The following is a 21,795-nucleotide window of genomic DNA, read 5'->3' as shown; positions in this document are numbered from 1 at the left end:
TTGTTTTTGCGCACAAAAAGTATTCTCGTCACTTCATATCATTAAGGTTGAAACACTGTAGTCATGTTGACTATTTTAACGATGTCTTTAATACCTTTCTGGACCATAAATGTGTTAATTTCATTGCTTTCTTTGAGAGATTTTAAAAAAAAAACTTGGATTTCATCAAAAATATCTTAATTTGTGTTCTAATGATGAAAAAAAGGTCTTACGGGTTAGGAACAGTATGAAGGTGAGTAAATAATGATAGAATTTTTATTTTTGGGTAAACTAACCCTTTAACTGCTATTCAATGCAGTTAATTTTAGACATTTTTTTAAAGTGTGACTTGCCCAGAAATTCCTTGTGGGGCTGCTGTGTATGTTATAAGTTATGCTATTAAATTGATTTTCCTAAAATGTGCATCTCACTGTGACACTATAAAAATATATTGTTTGTGACCCCTGTATGTAAAAAATATATATATATATAAAAATATATATATATATATATATATATATATATATATATATATATATATATATATATATATATACACACACACACACACAAACACACACAAAGTTGTCATGAAACAGATGGCACAGGCTGAAAGGTCCTTAACTCAATCTGTTTGCAATCAAATCATTCTCTATAGGGCACAGCTGATTGGCCAGTGATCTCTCTGCTCAAATTCCAAATACTTGGTCAGCATTTGCTGTAGCATTTGCAGCGTAATTTTAGAAATCTCCACCTCCCCCAGCTCCACCTCTATTGATCTGCTACAGGTAATTCATGTATGGTATATTGTACAGCAGCAGCATGTCTTACATACTCACAGCAGCGTGTCTGTGTATGTATTGGCAGTAGCAAGTCCCGTACATTCTTTTTTATACCCAATCATGTCGCCAATTGACCTAATAAGTTGCAAATTGGTCCTCCAGCTGTTCCTTATATGTACATTTAACTTTTCCGGCCTCTTATTGCTACCTGTCCCGACTTTTTTGGAATGTGTAGCTCTCATGAAATCCAAAATGAGCCAATATTTGGCATGACATTACAAAATGTCTCACTTTCAACATTTCATATGTTATCTATATTCTATTGTGAATAAAATATAAGTTTATGAGATTTGTAAATTATTGTATTCCTTTTTTATTCACAATTTGTACAGTGTCCCAACTTTTTTTGGAATCAGGTTTGTAAAATGCATGTAATTTAGAGAGCTTTAATGCATTCATTTTTAGCTGCTTTATGGAAAATAACATTTTCAAATCATTTTTAAATGTCACAAAACTTGGAGCAGCTTTAATAAATGTGTTTTTGCTTTCCTCTGCTCTTCTGTACGTCACATTTTTCAAGCACTGTGTCAAGTTAAGTGATTTTAAAATGTTGCTGTGTTGCATCTTGGATTTTAAATGCAAGAACGCAGTCTGTTTGAAGCTTTAAGGCAATTAATTCATTCCTGCAGCCATCATGTGAAGAGATATTTTCCTCTTTTCACCCTCTGCACGTACAGCCTCTTCTGTCTACTGCTCAGGAGTCGCATGACAAGTGTCCCATCAGCCAGGCACTAAAATTGCTCCAAATAATGCATTTCTGCCCTGTCAACAACAGTAAACATGGAAGGCTACACAAAGAATGCATTTGTATTTTTTCCCCCCTTATTCTGGGACCATTTCCTAGTGCTGCGTTGTTTCCTGTTCACTCTAAACTGTAATGCCCTAAAAAGCCTGTTTGTCATTTCGCTGGCTACACTGACAGCCATGTATGGAAGGAAGCAGCTGGAGCAAATTACAGATGCACCATCTCTCCACTTTGTTAGAGTGTATATCTAACTGCCAGCTTTACTTGGCTTTTATATCTGGTGAATTGTAAAACTGGTATTTTACCTGACTGTGAAAGAGGATGTCATTGGAAGTTTCTTTTTACTTTGGTTAATAAATAATACTGTTCTGACTAGATCCTGCCTCAACGTTCCCTTGCTGCAACCAGCGCTGACAGTAATATATAAAACATGGATCAAGTAAATATATAAAAGTCTCATACTGAGGTAGTGAAGATCTTTCTATTTATTTTTTATATTATGTACATGTGTCAATTACATGGTAGACCATTTTCTTACAAAGAGAGAGAATAAGGGATGGTAAAAGAGAGAGAGGTTTCCCTGCAGGCAGGGATGAATGTTATCTTTCTCTTCCCACAATAGAATGTCTCACTCCCTTCCACAAAGCCTCCACTGTGATCAGTTGTGTTGGCAGGTGTTGTGTTGTTGTAGTTGTTTTCTTTTACTAAAGGTGCTTTTTGTCCTAATTGTTTCTCTTTCCACTTACATCACACATGTAAACAGCTAAGCTTTCCTTGGACCCCACATGACATGCTAATTGCTTTCATCTGCCTCTGACAGAGAGGTAGGGAGTATCACATGCTGGTCGAATATTATTAAAAGCTGTTCCTAAACCAGATTCTCCATTTTTCACACAAGTAAAAGTGAAAACAGGACTGTCCTGTGTAATGTCTTCATGAGTGTGTATGTAAATGATTTACAGGTTTACAGAAAAATGGACCAAAAAAAGGAGCATATGACAAAAATATGAGGCTCATCATGACCCCTTCCTACAACAGCAGTAACTACACTTGAAACAAATCAGAACTAAGAATCCCAATCCAACTCTGCCCTCCACTGGGCAATATAAGGAGTGCATTCAGTACTACATGCTGCCTGGCACTATCATGACCTCTAAACCCTGAACAAAGAGAGTCTGGAAACATCTGTCTGTGTTCCATTGGAACATACTTACAAATAGCTAACAAATAGCATACAACACATTGATCACACTGATTTTCATAATTAAATTAGGAATGAAAAAAATAATAGTTTTGTTTGTAGCACTAATGCAACACTACAGAACACATTACACAAGTTACTACACAATATACTCTCTGAATATTGCCTACTACACCATCATTTAAAAAAAAATGTTTAATGTCTTTGAAAGACATCTCTTATACTCAACAAGGCTGCATTTATTTGATCAACAATACAGTACAACTGTGAAATATTATTAAAATATAAAATAGCTGTTTTCTAATTGAATACATTTTCAAATGTAATTTATTCCTGTGCTTGCAAAGCTGAATTTTCAGCATCATTGCTCCGGTCTTCAGTGTCACATGATCCTTTAGAAATCATTCTAATATGCTGATTTTCAGCTCAAGAAACATTTCTTATTATTAGAAACTTTGATTGTGCTGCTTAATATTTTTGCAGAAACTGTAATTTTTTTTTTTTTTCAGTATTCTTTGATTAATAGAAAATTCAAAATAACAGCTTGTATTTTAAACTACTGTGACTTTTGATCAATTTAATGCATCCTTGCTGAAAAAAGGTATTAATTTCTTGGAGAAAAAAAAAAAATTATTGTTACTGTCCCCAAATGGTAGTGTAAGTATAAAAAATGTATTATTTCAAACAGTATTATTCTACATTGTCACATAACCTCACTTTGTTTGTCATATAGTCACATGAATTCAGTTATTGTATTTTTTGTCCAATTTTAAGTAATAACCTCCTAACTCGTAACTGGTCAAAAAAGTGTTATATTATCAACAGCTAGTACATGAGCACTTTGAATATCACATTGAAATGGAGTCAACACGCAGCATTTATTCATTGTCCAAACTGCCCTTTTATCAGGAAGTGTAAGGCCAACACAGACATTAATAAACAGAGCAGGGCAGAGGGAAAAATGACCAAACGTTTCCTGTAATTGTACTGCACGTATCACTCAAATCGCTAGTCTGTTTCATATGTCTCCTTTGAAACAACTAGTGTTCAGTGGCAAAAACAAACAATGCCATGGGATATTTTTATCCCAGAGAAACTACTTTCTGTTACTGTAGTGGTAAATTCATTAAGTTCTTCTTGGAAAAGGCGGAGGGCAAGGTATTGCAACTAGTTAGGCTAACTATCCGGACTCTTCAAATCCCCAACACTGTAGATAAACTCTATGTGTTTAGACTGGAAAAGCTTGTTTGAAAATGATGTCTAGGATAATTACTGCTTGATGTATAGGTTAATTGCTAATGTACAACTTTTATTTTGATTATAAAGTCTCTTCTCATGACTACTAATACATAAATTAACAACATTTAAGTTTGTAATGTGTTTCATAATGCTTCATCAAGCGTGTTTGGCAGTTTATGTGGAAGGAAGAAGCGCATCACAGGCTGATGTGACCTCACCACCTCGATCTGTCACCCTCCACATCTGTACCAATAAACACTTCCTCCAATAACCACCGATAGCCATCTCTCTATCTCACCCACACAATGGGGACTTCCCTGAAAACTTTCCTTTCCTGCAAACTTTCCTGGCTTTTGGATTATTGCAGAAAATAAGGTTGGTCACTAAAGAAGCTTATGATTCTTACATGTTTTGTCAAAGACTATAATAACACAAGACGTGTCACTCGTATTGTTTTGAATGGGAGAAAGTGTAACGCGCAATATGGCGGAATAAGTCCCGCCTTCTAAATAAAAGCCAATCGCCGCCTGGTAAAGTCACGCGTCACTGCAGCCGTTGTTAGAAGCACCGGTTTCTATAGAAACAGTCAGACGCGCGCCTCCGACATGAGGCACAAGAGACGCGCATTTAGCATGCGATTTAGCTTGATCCAGCATAAAAATATTTTTTTTTTGTCATGATTCGAGCATTTGGGAAAAAAAATATAGGACAGTTGTTGTCAGATTTTATTGGTGATTTCAAATATGAAATTTAATAGAAAGCTTGGCAAAACAAAAACAGGGTTGACAAACTATCTAATATGTTCACCATGGTCAATTTCTGAATAAAGAGTATAAACTATAATCACATATTAGTAAGATGTATCAATATTTGAACCAATTTAAAGTGTATTTTTTCATTGTATGATTAGATATTTGAGTAAGTTGAAACCCAAGACATTAAAACGTGTAATTCGGCAATTTCTCTCATTAAAAAATCCTGTCATCACCGCTGCACTATGAATTCTGGGGTAGGCGTGGCCATGAAGGATCCATCTGTTGTCTTCTTTCGTTTCACGGGAAACAAAGGATGCATTTGGAGGCCGCATCTGAAGGAGCCTTCGAATTGGGACAGCCTACGTCATGCCGCAGTGACGCAATCAGCCTCCGTATGCAGACTTCGAAGGATGCAGCCTCTGAATGGGGACGAAGCCGTAGACTATAAACGAACTACACTACGGTCACATGACTTCACCGGTTACCGTGGTCACAAGCTTTCAACAACTCATTTGCTGCGTCTGAAATTGAATACTTCCCTACTATATAGTATGCAAAAAAACAGTATGCCAACAGAGCAGTATGTCTGAATTCATAGTATTTGAAAAACAATGGGCGCAAAATCCCCAGATGACCTACTATTTCTGGCTAGATTCTGAAGTGTGCATTCAATGGACATTTTACTATCCCATGAGGCCACGGAAGAGGATTTATGAATGGAGGTGAAGCGATGCAACTGATGCTGGTAGGTCATGTGACAGTAACAACATGGCGGATATAGTATGTCCGGATTACATTCATACTATATAGAACATACTTTTTTAATGGTTGTGAAGTAAGTTCAAATTCAAATGTAGTCCCTACTCAGGGGGGGCAACCTGTCATCATTCACTTCTAAGCCTTCGGCCAGTGTTGCCAAGTCTGTGGTTTTCCTGCGGAATTGGGCTACTTTAACACTGTTGTGGCGGGTTGTTTTTCATGTCCGCGGATTGAAGTAACCCCAAATAACATGATATTTAGCCCTTGGAATGTGAATTTTACCAGGGTAACTCCTCCAAAAAGCAGATTTTACCCCCCCGGAACAGGATTTTTACCCTTCCCCCCTAGTTTTGAGTAGCAACCTGGCAACCCTGGGTGACTCCTCCATCCCCTCATGGACGGCAGCCACCGCTCCAGAATCTAATCGGATGGCAGGAAGCTTGTCCGGCAAGTAATTAACCGCCTTGAGCATCCATGGCAGCATACTCTCCTCTATCCATGCTCAAATTCCCCAAAGCGGCTCCACCCTGCTTGCCACAGACAGCCTATGGTCTATGATACAACGTCTACTTAGTATTTTCACCTGCCCTCCAACACTGTTGTATCTGTCATCAACATGTTGAGAAGACGCTGTTTTCTGCACTGCAAATCCACTTTCCATGCATTTCAAAAGGATGAGAATGCGTGCTGGAATTGATACGGTAAAACTGATACCATTGTTACTGTTCATATCACTGTGTATACAAGTGCTGAGGAAGTCTCCAGAGCTGAAATTCAGATATGGTAATGGGCATTTTGTTTCCAACATGCACTGTAAATGTAAATGTAAATGGTAGACCAATCACAACAGACTGGGCCACCTGACCAATCAGAGCAGATGAAGCTCTGCTCAGGCAGGAGGGGTTTAGAGACTGAATCCTTTATTGAGCCATTTCAGACACTGTGAGAAAAGAGGTGATGTGCTTTTTAGTCTTGGATGCATAGGAGATCTCCAAAACAAATTAGGAATGTTTAAAATAGTATAATTGGGGCACTTTAAGTTTGAAAATTTCTTTTATTTATCGATTTGTACACACTTTGTAGTGCATTCAGAAGAGTTTATCATAACTACTTTTATGGTATGTTTTTGTTGACAGATGTCTCTACCGCTGTATAGAAGGAAAAAAAAAACTGCGTAAAGATTCATTAAAAGCTCACAACACAAAAACAAATCATGCATGAATTATTGCTTTAAAGTGTAAGTCAATGGAATCTGTGGGGCTGTTATAGAGATAAAAAGCAAGCAGAGCGTGTGACACAATCAATAGAGACTGTGGAGGAAACTAGAAACCGTGAGAAAAACAAACTAATAGAAGAAAAAAAAACTCTACTTCAGTTTCAGAGAGTAAAACATGGCTCAATCCATGTGTCTACATGTAATGTGTCATACCTCTGTTTTTTTCCCTCTCACGGCTGTTTATTTTCTGCTGACCACTACTAGACTGAGGTCAAAGATAAAGCCTGTGCGGACAGCTGGCAAAAACACTGACACGCAACATGAGCAAACGGCTCTACAGTAAATGAAAGACACATAGTTTAATATAGTAAGTAATATATTGCAGCATTGACAAATTTGACAAGGTGCTTCCTATAACATCAAGGCATGGAAAATAGCTTTTGTGACTCTGTGTGTGTGTACAGACATTCACAGTGAATGAATATGTGTGTAGCTGACTGTAACATCGAGAGCTCATCCCCAGGGCCAAAACACTTCCTTCTGGTTTGCTTGATCAACAGAGAGAAAAAACTGTCAACTGTATCCTCAATTACACATTAAACCAAATCAATGTATTTGAGGTAATTCGTTCAATTAATACTTTTGATCAGCGATTTATATATAATCAATCATTGCATTCTGTCTTAGGAGTTGATTTTAATTTTTTGTTGACATTGTTAATGACTACATTTTAGATTTCAGTAAACAGTTGTTATAGTTAATTGTTAACAATCTGTTCTATAAATGGAGTCAACTTAATGCAATCCTTAATCTCTAAAAGAAAAATTGAGCCAAAACAGAATAAAACATGTGAAAGCAGTCAGGAGGCGGCAGTAACTGTTGTTCTGGAATGTACATTTTTGTGTAAAATTCTTTCATAAGTGATAAGAGTGTAACAAGGCACTTCAGCTGCAGCTATTTCACATTCTGTTGAGGGACTAAATACTCATGGAGGCTATATAATATGTGAAACATTTTACCATGCCTTTACAAATGTCTTTTATGTACAAATTTTTTCAATGAAATCCAATGAATAATCTATGAAAATATAATAAAGATTACCAATAATTTTTTTGTCCGTCATTTCCAATCAAGGTGTAATTTAGTCAAATTATGCAAGAAATTTGAAAATATTTACTTATGATTATTTAATCAGAATACATAAAATAATAGATATGAAATTTGTCTTATTAGCTAGACAAAGAAGTCAAATATTTTATTCCAAAAAAGGGTTAGTTCTGGGTTACACTTTATTTTACAATGCCGTAGTTACATTGTAATTACTCAAATAAGTACCGAGTACTATTAATTAACTACATGTACTTGCTATATTGTTACAGTTAGGGTTAAGGTTTGGTTTAGTTACTTGTAATTATGTATAATTTATTGTTATTACTATAGTAAGTACATGTAGTAACATGTAACTACAGCACTGTAAAATAAAGTGTTACCAAATTCTGTCATTTATTACTCACCCTCATGTTGTTCCAAACCCATAAGACTTCATCGTTCATCTTCGAAACAAAAATGAAGATCTTTTATTGAAATCTGAGAGCTTTCTGTCGCTCCATTGACAGCCTACGCAACTACCACTTTCAAGCCCCAAAAAGGTAATAAAGAAATCCTAAAAGTAATCCATGTGAGTCCAGTGGTTTAACCTCAATTTTATGAAGCAACGCGAGTACTTTCTTTGTGCAAACAAAAATAAATAAAAAATAAACATAATTTACCACTTTACTTACAAAATACTAATCTCCAACTCGTGTTCACAAGAGCATCACGACGCATGCTTGTTGTTACGTGAACGTGCATTGGAGATTAACATTTTGTAAACAAAGTGGTAAATTATTATGATTTTTTTGTGCAACCAAAGCACTTGCGTCGCTTCATAAAATTGAGGTTAAACCACTGAAGTCACATGGATTACTTTAAATGATCTTCATTTGTGTTCTGAAGATGAACGAAAGTCTTACAGGTTTTGAACGACATGAGGGTAAATAATGACAGAATTTTAATTTTGGGGTGAACTACTTTTTAAAATGTCATGTGCATCATCTCATTTGTTGATTGTTTGTACAGAAATTAAAAATAGTGTGAAAAGTGTTTTAAGAGAGTTCACAGGGCCAAAGTGCCCATAGTTGATGATAAACCATTCTGGTTGATTTATTTACAGAAAAGTGCAATGTTGAAAGGTTGAAATCACGTCAAATTACCAGTTTGCTGGTGGTTTCCCCATTACAATTCACAAGTTATTTGAAGAACTTCATTATTTCACATAAACAACATAACTACAGTCATCAAAGTCCAGACCCAAGCACGTCCCCTTTTCAATGTCCCCTCACAACCAGGCACAACCGGTTTCCATGACAACATCTGTTTGAATTTGGGCGTAAGGCTGGGAATATCGGGAATATCCCAGACTGGCGCAAAAATCCTCTTCAACCGACAATGATTAACGATGGGAAATGAAGTCCCACAGCTGCCTCACGTCAAAACGAGCAAAATATTCCAAGTAGACATGATTAAAAAATTATTCTGTAACTTTAAAATGTTACTGACATACCCAAAACATACCATAAATATTAAAAATATACTCTCTAAAAAAAACAAACATGCTCTATTTAAACTATATTGATCCACTATGAGGTTCCTACCTGAGGAGTAGCTACTGTCCAAGCGACTGAATCCCGTGCGAAGAAATAACTAATATAACTATAAACACGTTAATGTCGTGTTTAATCTAAACGAGCAGCGCGCGAAGCGTGAACTCGCGCTGTCCTGAGGCGTCTGCTTATGCCCACCTCTTTTACTTTCAAAGCCGAGAGAAAAAAATAAACCCTCCTGTCCTTGTTTTTACAGGACCAGAGGAGTAGAAGTCATGAGGCAGCTGATAGTTAATGAAAAATCAACAGTCAGTTAGTTCTCTCTTCAACTAACAACAGCCAGACATGTCAATGAAGCGCTTCACTCACTGCCAAGCTAATCGAAATCTGGAACCTCGTATGATTGATTCTTTTGTCAGACTATTGATTGCATTATCTTTAAACAAATGCCATTAGTGTGTCAATCAAAACCTACCAGTAAGAGTAAACTTACAGTTTAAAAGTCTTATATTCTATTATTGATGTCCTTGTTTTGTTTTATTTGATTACGTTTTTAGTTTACAGTCTTGCTAATATAAGACATGAAAAAAGGCAGTGTCAAACTTTATGTAATGTCAAGAGGTAATCTCACAAAAATCGTTTTTAATTGTCATGCAACATATGGGGTAAGTTGTCACAACAAAATCTGTCATTAAACAGCCTATGAGTGGCTTTTTTCCTCCATAAAAATAAAAGTATATAAAAAAGTTAAAATAAAAACAAAACATAAAATGGTACTTTGAAACAAACAAAACACTGCTAAAACATTTGTGTAACTGCACTTGGACTTGATAGTTAAAGGGTTAGTTCACCCAAAATGTAAGTTCTGTCATTAATTACTCACCTTCATGCCGTTCTACACCTGTAAGACCTTCGTTAATCTTCGGAACACAAATTGAGATATTTTTGATGAAATCCTATGCCTGCATTGATAATTAACACTTTCAATGCCAAGAAAGGTACTAAAGACATATTTAAAACAGTTTATGTGACTACAGTGGCTTGTTATGAAGTGACGAGAGTACTTTTTGTGCGGCAAAAAAAAGACAAGACTTTATTGAACAATATCTAGTGATGGGGCGATTTCAAAACACTGCTTAATGAAGCTTCAAAGCTTTAGGAATCTTTTGTTTCAAATCAGTGGTTCGTAGCGCGTATCAAACTGCCAGTGTCACATGATTTCAGTAAACAAGGCTTCGTTATGTCATAAGTGTTTCGAAATTTCAGTAGTTCACGTGACTTTGGCAGTTTGATACACGCTCCGAACTACTGATTAAAAACAAAAGATTCGTAAAGCTTTGAAGCTTCATGAAGCAGTGTTTTGAAATCGCCCATCACTAGATATTGTTGAATAAAGTCTTCTCTTTCTTCTCTTTTTACAAAAAGTATTCTCGTCACTTCATAACATTAAGGTTGAACCACTGTAGTCACATGAACTGTTTTAAATATGTTTTTAGTAGCTTTCTAGGCATTGAAAGTGTTAATTGTCTTGCTTGCATTAGAGGCCTCACTGAGCCTTCAGATTTCATCAAAAATATCTTAAAGGTGCTGTAGAACGTCTTTTCAAAAGATGTAATGTAAGTCTAAGGTGTCCCCTGAACGTCTGTGAAGTTTCAGCTCAAAATACCCCATAGATTTTTTTAAATACCTTTTTTTAACTGCCTATTTTGGGGCATCATTAACTATGCACCGATTCAGGTTGCGCAGCCCCTTTAAATCTCTCGCTCTCTGCCCTCCCGAGCTCTCGACTATAAGTGCAGTTATACAGTGCATAAACAAAGTTCACACAGCTAATATAACCCTCAAATGGATCTTTACAAGATGTTCGTCATTCATGCTGCATGCATGCATTGATTCCTGTGAGTATAGTATTTATTTGGATGTTTACATTTGATTCTGAATGAGTTTGAGGCTGTGCTTCGTGGCTAAAGCTAACATTAAACACTGTTGGAGAGATTTATAAAGAATGAAGTTGTGTTTTTGAATTATACAGACTGCAAGTGTTTAAAAATGAAAATAGCGATGGCTCTCTTGTTTCCGTGAATACAGTAAGAAACGATGGTAACTTTAACCACATTTAACAGTACATTAGCAACATGCTAACGAAACATTTAGAAAGACAATTTACAAATATCACTAAAAATATCATGATATCATTGATCACGTCAGTTATTATTGCTCCATCTGCCATTTTTCGCTATTGTCCTTGCTTACCTAGTCTGATGATTCAGCTGTGCACAGATCCAGACGTTAATACTGGCTGCCCTTGTCTAATGCCTTGAACATGAGCTTGCATATGCAAATATTGGGGGCGTACATATTAATGATCCCGACTGTTACGTAACAGTCGGTGTTATGTTGAGATTCGCCTGTTCTTCGGAGGTCTTTTAAACAAATGAGATTTATATAAGAAAGAGGAAACAATGGAGTTTGAGACTCACTGTATGTCATTTCCATGTACTGAACTCTTGTTATTCAACTATGCCAAGGTAAATTCAATTTGATTCTAGGGCACCTTTAATTTGTGTTCAGAAGATGATCGAAGGTCTTATGGGAGTGGAACGACATAAGGGGGAGTAATTAATGACAGAATTTTAATTTTTGGGTGAACCCTTTAAATATCGCTTTTGTGACAATGTCCTTGTGTAGATAGACTTCAATAAATAATTAAAATGCTATTAAAATGAACTTAAAATTCTTCATGTAGACAATAATTTCTTATATTCCCTTTAGATTTTCTAAACAAACTAAAAATGAAATAAAAGATAACAACATTAAACTAACATTATATACAGTATAGAGAGAGAGTTTATTTTTATTACAACAAACATAAAGTACATATCATCTTAAATAGAAGGACCTTCAAATATTGTCTTGGACAAAGGGGGACTTGGGGTCAAGTTTGAAAACCACTGCTCTACACTCATGTAACACTAGAGGGCGCACTGTACCCATGCATTTTTGAATGATTGACCATAATGTTAATTTTTACCACATATTCGCTAATTATCAGACCATAGCATGGAGTGTGGCTCTTACAGCGCATGATTTCTTTGTTATTGAACATAAATTTATTGTCCTTACTGGAAATTTCATTTGAAGAAGGACATGTTGTGGTTGGCTTTGTCACATTTGGTTCTTTTAACTTTTCATCATCTTCCTTTTTTTACTTATTCATTCTCTTTTTGTCTCACTGCTAATCTTATTACAATTGCTGATACTAAATTTGGAAAGTCTGTAATACAAATATCCGTTAGAGGAAAAATTTTGAAACATAGGAAACCTGTTTTTATGAGATCTTCCTCACATGCATTACACTGAGATAAAAACTCATGTGTTGCACTATAAGAGCAGCAGGAAAAAATTTTACAGACAAACCGCAGACAGACAAAGATGTGGAAGTACATGTCAAACTTAAGATGTGCAAACGACACACACAAGATGAGTTGTGCAATCACCAGGGGATGTTATTGCCCTCCCAATCTAAAAGAGTTCCACTGTCTTTCTCAGTAATGCTTGTGATGACTTTCATCATACCGCTGATGCTCTCAGCTGTCGTCAGGTAAGCCTGAGGGTGCCATGAGAAAATTGACAAATGTGAGAATGCCAAAGAAAGTAAGCCACTGAGATGAATATAAAAACACATTTGGAAACTATTACCTGTGGGCCTCCCATTTCGGTCTGGACCCATCCTGGATGGAGTGCCATAACTAGAATGCCATCTTTTTTAAAATCCTCCGCCAAGCAGCGAGTTAACATGTTCAGTGCAGCCTGAAGTCAAGACACAGTCATGACATAGTAGTTTTAATAGTGATTTAAGAGTAAAATAAAGTCTGTGGTTAACGTTACTTGAAAAAACGTTCGTGTTTTGTTGACTATAGATAACGGTAAAACCCTCAAGAAGCACTGTACCTTGCTGACCCGATAGGGGTACATTGGAGACCTGGAGAAATTCTCAGGGCATCTGGTGATGGATGACAGCAGTGTGGACACATTGATGATAGCCGACCTACTGCAAGACATGCTTGTCTGATGAGGAAACTGAGCCGCAGCCTTGCACAGGAGCGGATGGAAATTCTGAAAACAAATTAGTTTTCATAGCAAAACTTTATTTTCTTACTCAATATTTTGTCTTGTTTTCCAGTACAAATATCTAAACATTCTTAAAGTGCCCCTATTATGCTTTTTCGCATATTACCTTTGATGTAGGGTGTAATATAGCTGTTTGTGAATGTAAAAGGTCTGCAAAGTTTTAAAGATCAAAGTTATTGTCTCCTAAAAGAAAGAACCAATTCTGAACTGCCGAAACAAGTCGTCAGCAATTCTAGTCTCACTTCCTGTTACATACCACCTACGTAAAAATGTAATACATTTGCATAATGCTAGCCACAAATGACGTCTGCTTTGACCTGCCCTCAAACACTGTAGCTCAGCGCTGGAAGAGTTTGGTTTGTGTTGTCAGCATATTGGCAAAATGCTGTTTTCTGCGAATCCACTTTGCATGCAATTCAAAAGGAGAAGGACTGGAATTGATATGGAAAAACCAACGCCACCGTGTATCAAGTGTTGAGGAAGCTTCCAGAGTTGAAATTCAGAATAGGCATTTTGTTTCCAAACACACGCTATAGAACAATCACAACAGCTGGGCCATCTGACCAATCAGAGCAGAGGAAGCTTGCGGAAAGGAGGTGTTTAAAGAGATCAAATCTTTGAATGAACCGTTTGTGAAATAAGGTGATGTGCAATGTATATTATGAGAAAATTAGTGTTTTTTGACCTTGGATGAATGTAAACCTATAGTAGGAGACCTCCAAAACAAAACTAGGTACCTTTAAATAGCATAATAGGGACACTGTAAAATAAGGATAGATTTATTTGAGAAGCAAAATGACATGGCCCTATCATACACCCGGAGCAATGCGACGCATAGTTTTTTGCTAGTTTCAGCCTGACGCAGGTATCTTTTTCACGTTCTGCGCCCACGTTGTTTCAATAGCAAATGCACTCGTGGCCATCTGTTTGCCCATGGGCGTGCTGGTCTGAAAACGAGGTGTGTTCAGGAGCATTGTTGGCGTGTTGCTATTTTGAGGCAACTGAAAACGACTGTGCTATTGACCAAGAAAAACCTGGTCTAAAGTCAATGGTGCAGTATTTATTTTGTTTTTGAAAGGGCGTGTTAGTAATATGCGCCTACTGTAGGCAGGTGCACAACGTGCATACATTCAGCTTGTTACATACACAGGGATGAGCAGAAACATGCCAAATATTAAAAAATGTATTTAAACTGACTCATTAGGTTGAGAGTGTCTATATTCCACCATGTAAATAGCAATCCGCCATGGCGCAAGCACACCTGGCTTTTAAAGGTGCCCTAGAACTTTTTTTTAGAAGATGTAATATAAGTCTAAGGTGTCCCTTGAATGTGTCTGTGAAGTTTCAGCTCAAAATACCCCATAGATTTTTTTAAATTAATTTTTTTAACTGCCTATTTTGGGGCATAATTAGAAACGAGCCGATTTCAGGTTGCGGCCCCTTTAAATCGCGCGGTCTCCGCCCCCTCCTGAGCTCTCGACTCTATCACAGCATAAACAAAGTTTACACCGCTAATACAACCCTCAAAATGGATCTTTACAAAGTGTTTGTCATGCATACTGAATGCATGCGTCGGATTGTGTGAGTATTGTATTTATTTGGGTGTTTACATTTGATATTGAATGAGTTTGAGGCTATGCTCTGTGGCTAACGGCTAATGCTACACTGTTGGAGAGATTTATAAAGAATGAAGTTGTGTTTTTGAATTATACAGACTGCAAGTGTTTAATAATGAAAATAACGATGGCTCTTGTCTCCGTGAATACAGTAAGAAACGATGGTAACTTTAACCACATTTAACAGTACATTAGCAACATGCTAACGAAACATTTAGAAAGACAGTTTACAAATATCACTAAAAATATAATGTAATCATGGATCATGTCGGTTATTATCGCTCCATCTGCCATTTTTCGCTGTTTTCCTTGCTTGCTTACCTAGTCTGATTATTCAGCTGTGCACAGATCCAGACGGTAATACTGGCTGCCCTTGTCTAATGCCTTGAACATGGGCTGGCATATGCAAATACTGGGGCGTACACCCCAACTGTTACGTAACAGTCGGTGTTATGTTGAGATTCGCCTGTTCTTCAGAGGTCTTTTAAACAAATGAGATTTATATAAGAAGGAGGAAACAATGGAGTTTGAGACTCACTGTTTGTCATTTCCATGTACTGAACTCTTGTTATTTAACTATGCCAATATAAATTCAATTTTTAATTCTAAGGCACCTTTAAAGGGAATGGAAGATTACACCCTGATTGGTTTATTGCACGTTACGGCCAAAACACACCCATGACTCATTAAGATACTAGGTACAAGCCTTTTGGACTATGCGCCTGGTGCGCTGACCATTTTTTCCATACTAACAGAACTAACAAAAGTGGATTCGGACACACCCTAAGTGCTCCTGCGCAATGCGCTTCAGACCATGCGCTTAGATTGTAAATATAGGGCCCCAAGTCTATTTTTATAAAAAATAATGTTCAAACTTAAGAGTGTATGCTCAAAACAAGAAAAAAAAAGCTTAATTCAAAGGGAAACAAGATTATTTCTCTTACCCCATAGACAGATATTTTTCTTGTTTTGAGCATAAACTTACCTGATTTTGATCAATTTTATCTTAAATAAGTAAATATATATTTATATAGATTTTTAGATATTTGAGGTGAAAAACAAAACAAATATACTAAGTAAGAAAATAATTTGTCGCAGTGTTGAAGGTTCACCCACTTTTGCGATGAGCATGGGTCCTACAACATTAGTCGTGTACACGTCCACCATCTCCTGTTTTCCTGTCTCTGCTAGAGATCCTGGGATGTTCACACCGGCATTGTTGATGATCACATTCAGGCCTCTGCCATTTAGTCTGGCTTCCACCAGTTTTGAGGCCTCTTTGATACTAGTTACACTATCAGTGTCTTTTGAAAAATTAGGCAGAACAACATTATATTAGCTTACTGTGAGACAATGACTGTCCTAATGAACAGAACCATGAATCAACCAAGAAATTACAGCAATTATTTCATTATGAATCTCTTACCCAGTTGGACAACTGTGATCACATCCTGGTGCTTCTGAGCTAGTTCCTGGAGTTCCTGGAAGACAAGATAAACGTGCTTCTCAGGAACTTTTAGGAATATACATCTTCATAAAACAACACATCACAAATTATGTCACAATTCACTTTATATATGCAGGACCGGAACATCTGAGTTACCCAACTTGTTTTAGTGGTACAATGACTCATCTACAGTATGTTGTATTTGTAAAACTGGAATACATGGTACAAAGTTCAACAAATATCGAGAATATGTTTTTCATATAACACACAGTACGCTGGCCCTGACTGAATTGAATCAATCAAATCAATGGCATTAATTAAGCGAAAATCTCGACAAAATCTATTTTTTTTACGGTTTCAGCACCACTTTACTTTAAGGTTTGATTTGTTAACATTAGCATTTGGCATCATCATGAACAGTACATTTACTTATTAATCTAAATGATTTTTTTTTTTTACATTTTAACTTGTTGTATATAATCAAAATTATATGAATTAAGTAAATTATATAATTAAGTATAATAATTCAGTTTTATAAATTAACTTTATAAATGAATGTAACTAAAATTAGTTTATATATTATAAACAAACATGAATTAACAATAATTATCATCAACTTACCTAATGAACTAACTCATGTAAACTAATTGAACCTTTCTGTATAGAGTTATCACAGTTTCTTACCTGTGCTTTTGGTCCATTTGGGTCTCTACAACCAGCAAAGATCTGAAGTGGAGACGAGGGTGAATTAACCAACTGTTGAACCAACTCAAGTCCAATTCCACGGTTTGATCCGGTCACCAGAACACTGTCACATATTCTAGATGCCATTATCAGTCAGAGTCTCATCTGCGACCTACACTCAGTCTACAATGGAAGGCATGTACATGTATGTTAGTGTGTATGTATTGGATGTGTGGGAGTGTTGGAGTGTTATGGAGTAATGAATGTTTACCACGTGTCACCGCTTACGCTTCTTAGTCCCTCCCAGGCTTCAAAGCCTTCTTCTTCCTGGACAGAGAGAAAACATTTACATTTATAATTTAGCAGGTGTTTTTATGCAAAGAATCCTGCAAATGAGACATGCAGTGTTAAACTGATATAAACAGGTAACATTTCAGATGTCTTCAGTGTCTCATTGTCATTCCGTTACCATACATTAATTGAAATGCAAGGGAAGAAACTGTCTATCTATTTTCTTTCGTTTAAGTTTGACTCATTTATGGCCAACAACAAAGATACATAGATACATATAGGTTTAGATGCTATATTGTTATTAAATTATATTTTATTTCATAAGAATGAATGAATTCAAGAACGCCATCCAGTTTCATTTCCAGCATGAAGTTGTTCTTTAGAACACAAACAGATGTGGAAATACACGTTAAACTGCTAAAGCTGCTCATGCGAACCACACAAGAAATGAGTTGAGTAATCAGTTTTGCCAATAGACTGTCTTTCTTTGAGGCTTGTTATGTCACCTTCAAAATATCTAAACATCCTTAAAACAAGATAAATTAATTGTTAATTTTTATATATTATTCTTATTTTAAGCATGAATTTAACAAAATAGTGTGCTTTATACTTAAAACTATTTTAGAAAATGACTAATGGGGTAAGAAAAAATATACTCTTATATTTTTATAAAATAAACTAACTTTTTAAAAGTTTAGAGCTAGTAAGATTTATTTTTTATTAGACAGAAATTAATACTTTTTTTTTTATTCAGCAAATACACAATAAATTGACCAAAAGTGACAGTAGAAACATTTATAATGTTACAAAAAATGTCTCAATGTTTCAAATATGATGCTTTTTAAAACTATTCATCAAAGAATCCTGAAAAAAATATATAATGGTATCTACAAAAATATTGCTTCAGAATATTACCATTTTTACTGTATTTATTTTAATGCAGCCTTGATGAGAATTACAGACTTCTTTCAAAAACTTTTTCTATCTTGCACAATTTGTGAAAGTGAACAGGTCTTGTTATACAGAGGTTTATACTGTATATTAACTGAATATGTAAACAATCTGAACAGTGTTTGCATATTGACTAAACATTACATAGTTATCTTAAGGTATACTCACCTCTGTGATAAGTAGGGATCCGTAACATTAGTTTTGCACATTTCCACCATCTTTTTCCTGTTTTAGGATCAAACCAGCGTTGTTGATGATCAGATTCAGGCCTTTGTTTTTCAGCTTGACTTTCACCAAAAGTCTTTATAATATTAGTTGGATCAGTGTCTTCTGATAAAATAGAACATTGTTTTATAAGCAATAATATTAGCAACAACACCAAAAGGATAATCAACTGTTTACATTAAAATTCATTTAAGGTGGCGTATCAGCCATTAAATTAATAATCATATTTGCTTGTAAATCTCTCACCAAGTTGTGATCATATGCCGAATTAGTTGCATTTTAAGAGAAGTATGTATATCTGAATAAATTGTACATGATTTGCATGTGTGTATCTCGTGTCTAGTGTCAATGCACCCTTTATCAACAGCAGAGCTGCAGAAGCAAAACTAGTTTAAGTGTCACAGTGACTTGGTACAAATGAAATATGATGCAGATGCAACTGCACATGTCCGAAATGTTGATAAGATCTTGATATACATCATAGTGTGTCATGCCATTAATGTACTAAAGAAAACTAGTAAAAATATAGCTGCGAGCAGCGATGGCGGGCCCAAGCCCGGTGGCACCGCCACCCCGGTGGCTTCAGGGCAACTGTGCACAGCGGGCAATAGGCACTTAAAACGGTTAAACATCAAAGGACTATGTCAAATTCACTCCACATTTACTGCACTACAAGGTGCCGTTATAGAGCCCCTCCTCCCTGCCCATTTTCAAAGGATTACATGTGCCAAGTTTTAACATTATTCTGATGAATTTTTAAGCAAATCAGGTAAAAATAAGAGGGTGATCTCAATGTATGCTGAAAGTGACACATTTTCTGCTTCCAGTTGGTGGCGCTATGACTTTGAATCACAATAGTCAAATCCATGTGATCAGCCTTGTACAACGAAGACTAAGCCAAAGTTTCATCAAAATCAATTAATGTATGCAGAAGTTATAACACTTTGTTTCCCTTTTCTTGCCATAAATTCGTTGCCTCGCCACGGCCAAACCGTTTGAGATATCCAAAATCCGTTTGCAATTAAACAACTTCAATGTGTTAGCAACAAGTTAAAAAAAGCTTGGTATAAATTGGATAAACCCTGTAGGAGTAGTAGTATAAAATTCATAGCCTGTTTTTTCAAAAAATTAACATTCAAACCAAAATAGCTGACTTCCTGTTGGTCGGAGCTAATGAATGTAAATTAGAAAATTGTCCGGCTTGATGAGAATAATATGTGTACCGAGTTTGGTGACTGTAGGAAAAACTAACCCCCACTTTTGTCAAAAGGTGGCGCTACTGAGCCCCTCCACCACGCCCATTTCTATGGCTTTGTCCATGTCTACTGGTTGACAATATTGATGTGTGTGTCGAGTTTCATGCAATTTGAAGCATGTTAAGAGCCTCAAAAACACTCAAGAATATTATTACAGTTTGACCTGTTGCCATGGCAACAATATTTCAAATATCAAAAATCCTGTCATAGGTCTACATCTGCTGTGTATTGACATTACACTGATGAAGTTTGAAGCAAATCAGGTAAAAATAAGAGGGTGATCTCAAAGCATTTTAAAAGTGATACACTTCTTGCTGCCATTTGGTGGCGCTATAACTTTGACTCACAATAGTTACATCCATGTGATCAGACTACTACAACCAACACACTCCTGAAGTTTCATAAACATCAATCAATGTATGCAGAAGTTATAACACATTTCCTGTTTCCCTTTTCTCGCCATAAATTTGTTGCCTCGCCACGGCCAAACCGTTTGAGATATCCAAAATCCGTTTGCAATTAAACAACTTCAATGTGTTCGCAACAAGTTAAAAAAGCTTGGTGTAAATTGGATAAACCCTGTAGGAGTAGTAGTATAAAATTCATAGCCTGTTTTTTCAAAAAATTAACATTCAAACCAAAATAGCTGACTTCCTGTTGGTCGGAGCTAATGAATGTAAATTAGAAAATTGTCCGGCTTGATGAGAATAATATGTGTACCGAGTTTGGTGACTGTAGGAAAAACTAACCCCCCCACTTTTGTCAAAAGGTGGCGCTACTGAGCCCCTCCACCACGCCCATTTCTATGGCTTTGTCCATGTCTACTGGTTGACAATATTGATGTGTGTGTCGAGTTTCATGCAATTTGAAGCATGTTAAGAGCCTCAAAACCACTCAAGAATATTATTACAGTTTGACCTGTTGCCATGGCAACAATATTTCAAATATCAAAAATCCTGTCATAGGTCTACATCTGCTGTGTATTGACATTACACTGATGAAGTTTGAAGCAAATCAGGTAAAAATAAGAGGGTGATCTCAAAACATTTCAAAAAGTGATACACTTCCTGCTGCCAGTTGGTGGCGCTATAACTTTGACTCACAATAGTCACATCCATGTGATCAGACTCCTATAACGAACACACTCGTGAAGTTTCATAAAGATCAATATATGTATTAAGACGTTATAACACATTTCCTGTTTCCTTTTTCTCGCCATAAATTCGTTGCCTCGCCACGGCCAAACCGTTCGAGATATCAAAAATCCCCATCAATTTTTAATCATCAGTGTCTTGACTTTATGCTGACCGAGTTTGGTGGCGATCGGATTAATCGTCTAGGAGGAGTATATCAAATTCCAGAGCATGCGTTTTTCAAACAACCCTTAATAGCTGACTTCCTGTTGGCGTGGCGATTAACTTAGAGCGCGAAAGTTGTTCGGCCCGATGAGGTCTATATGTGTACCGAGTTTCATACTAATACGTGCAAGCATGTTTAATATATGGACCAAATTTTCAGACTTTTTTCAAGGGGGCGCTGTCGAGCCCCCCTGCCACGCCCGGGTACCAGCCTCTCCGGCATCCTAATGGCCGCGGATTCCAATGTGTGTGCCAATTTTCAAGAGTTTTTGAGCATGTTAAGGCCCCCAAAAAGCCCCGGAAGACGAAAAAAAAAATAAAAAAAAAAATAAAATAATAATAATAATCCTTAGAAGAACAAGAGGGCCCTGCGCGAATTTTCGCTTGGGCCCTAACTAAACAAGGACAAACCTTTTAAGGTAAAAGGCATGCGGATAATTTGGAAAACATTGTTTAAT

At 36.4% G+C, this 21,795-nt stretch overlaps 2 protein-coding genes across 2 annotated transcripts in view; both read right to left on the bottom strand.

Moving 5' to 3' along the window:
* ripor1 (RHO family interacting cell polarization regulator 1) overlaps window positions 1–9,755 on the bottom strand; it is an 86,251-nt gene extending 76,496 nt beyond the window's left edge. The window contains exon 1 of the mRNA XM_067390399.1: window positions 9,430–9,755. The gene's annotated coding sequence lies outside the window, so the exon portion shown is untranslated. The remainder of the gene's footprint in view (window positions 1–9,429) is intronic.
* Window positions 9,756–12,193: 2,438 nt separating this feature from the next.
* Window positions 12,194–18,776, bottom strand: zgc:158868. Its single transcript, XM_067389323.1, has 8 exons — window positions 18,667–18,776; window positions 17,528–17,583; window positions 17,257–17,439; window positions 16,552–16,606; window positions 16,242–16,429; window positions 13,330–13,494; window positions 13,078–13,188; window positions 12,194–12,985 (listed from the first exon to the last, which is right to left on the bottom strand). Exons 3-8 carry the CDS (start codon window positions 17,401–17,403, stop codon window positions 12,872–12,874), a joined length of 780 nt encoding a protein of 259 aa, XP_067245424.1. The 5' UTR covers window positions 17,404–17,439; window positions 17,528–17,583; window positions 18,667–18,776; the 3' UTR covers window positions 12,194–12,871.
* Window positions 18,777–21,795: the final 3,019 nt, after the last annotated feature.

This window comes from Chanodichthys erythropterus, chromosome 7 (genome assembly GCF_024489055.1).
Source record: "Chanodichthys erythropterus isolate Z2021 chromosome 7, ASM2448905v1, whole genome shotgun sequence".
Classification (NCBI taxonomy): Eukaryota; Metazoa; Chordata; class Actinopteri; order Cypriniformes; family Xenocyprididae; genus Chanodichthys; species Chanodichthys erythropterus.
The sequence above is the reverse complement of the archived record's forward strand: the minus strand, read 5'-3'. Positions and strand labels throughout refer to the sequence as shown.

Bases quoted from the DNA above. Each gene is read 5' to 3' on its own strand.
- zgc:158868 (XM_067389323.1), bottom strand. From the start codon at position 17,403: ATGGCATCTAGAATATGTGACAGTGTTCTGGTGACCGGATCAAACCGT. The intron at 16,430-16,551 runs GTAAGAGATTCA...ATTTTTCAAAAG, and splicing joins GATCACAGTTGTCCAACTGG to ACACTGATAGTGTAACTAGT. The intron at 13,189-13,329 runs GTACAGTGCTTC...TCTTGACTTCAG, and splicing joins ACCCCTATCGGGTCAGCAAG to GCTGCACTGAACATGTTAAC.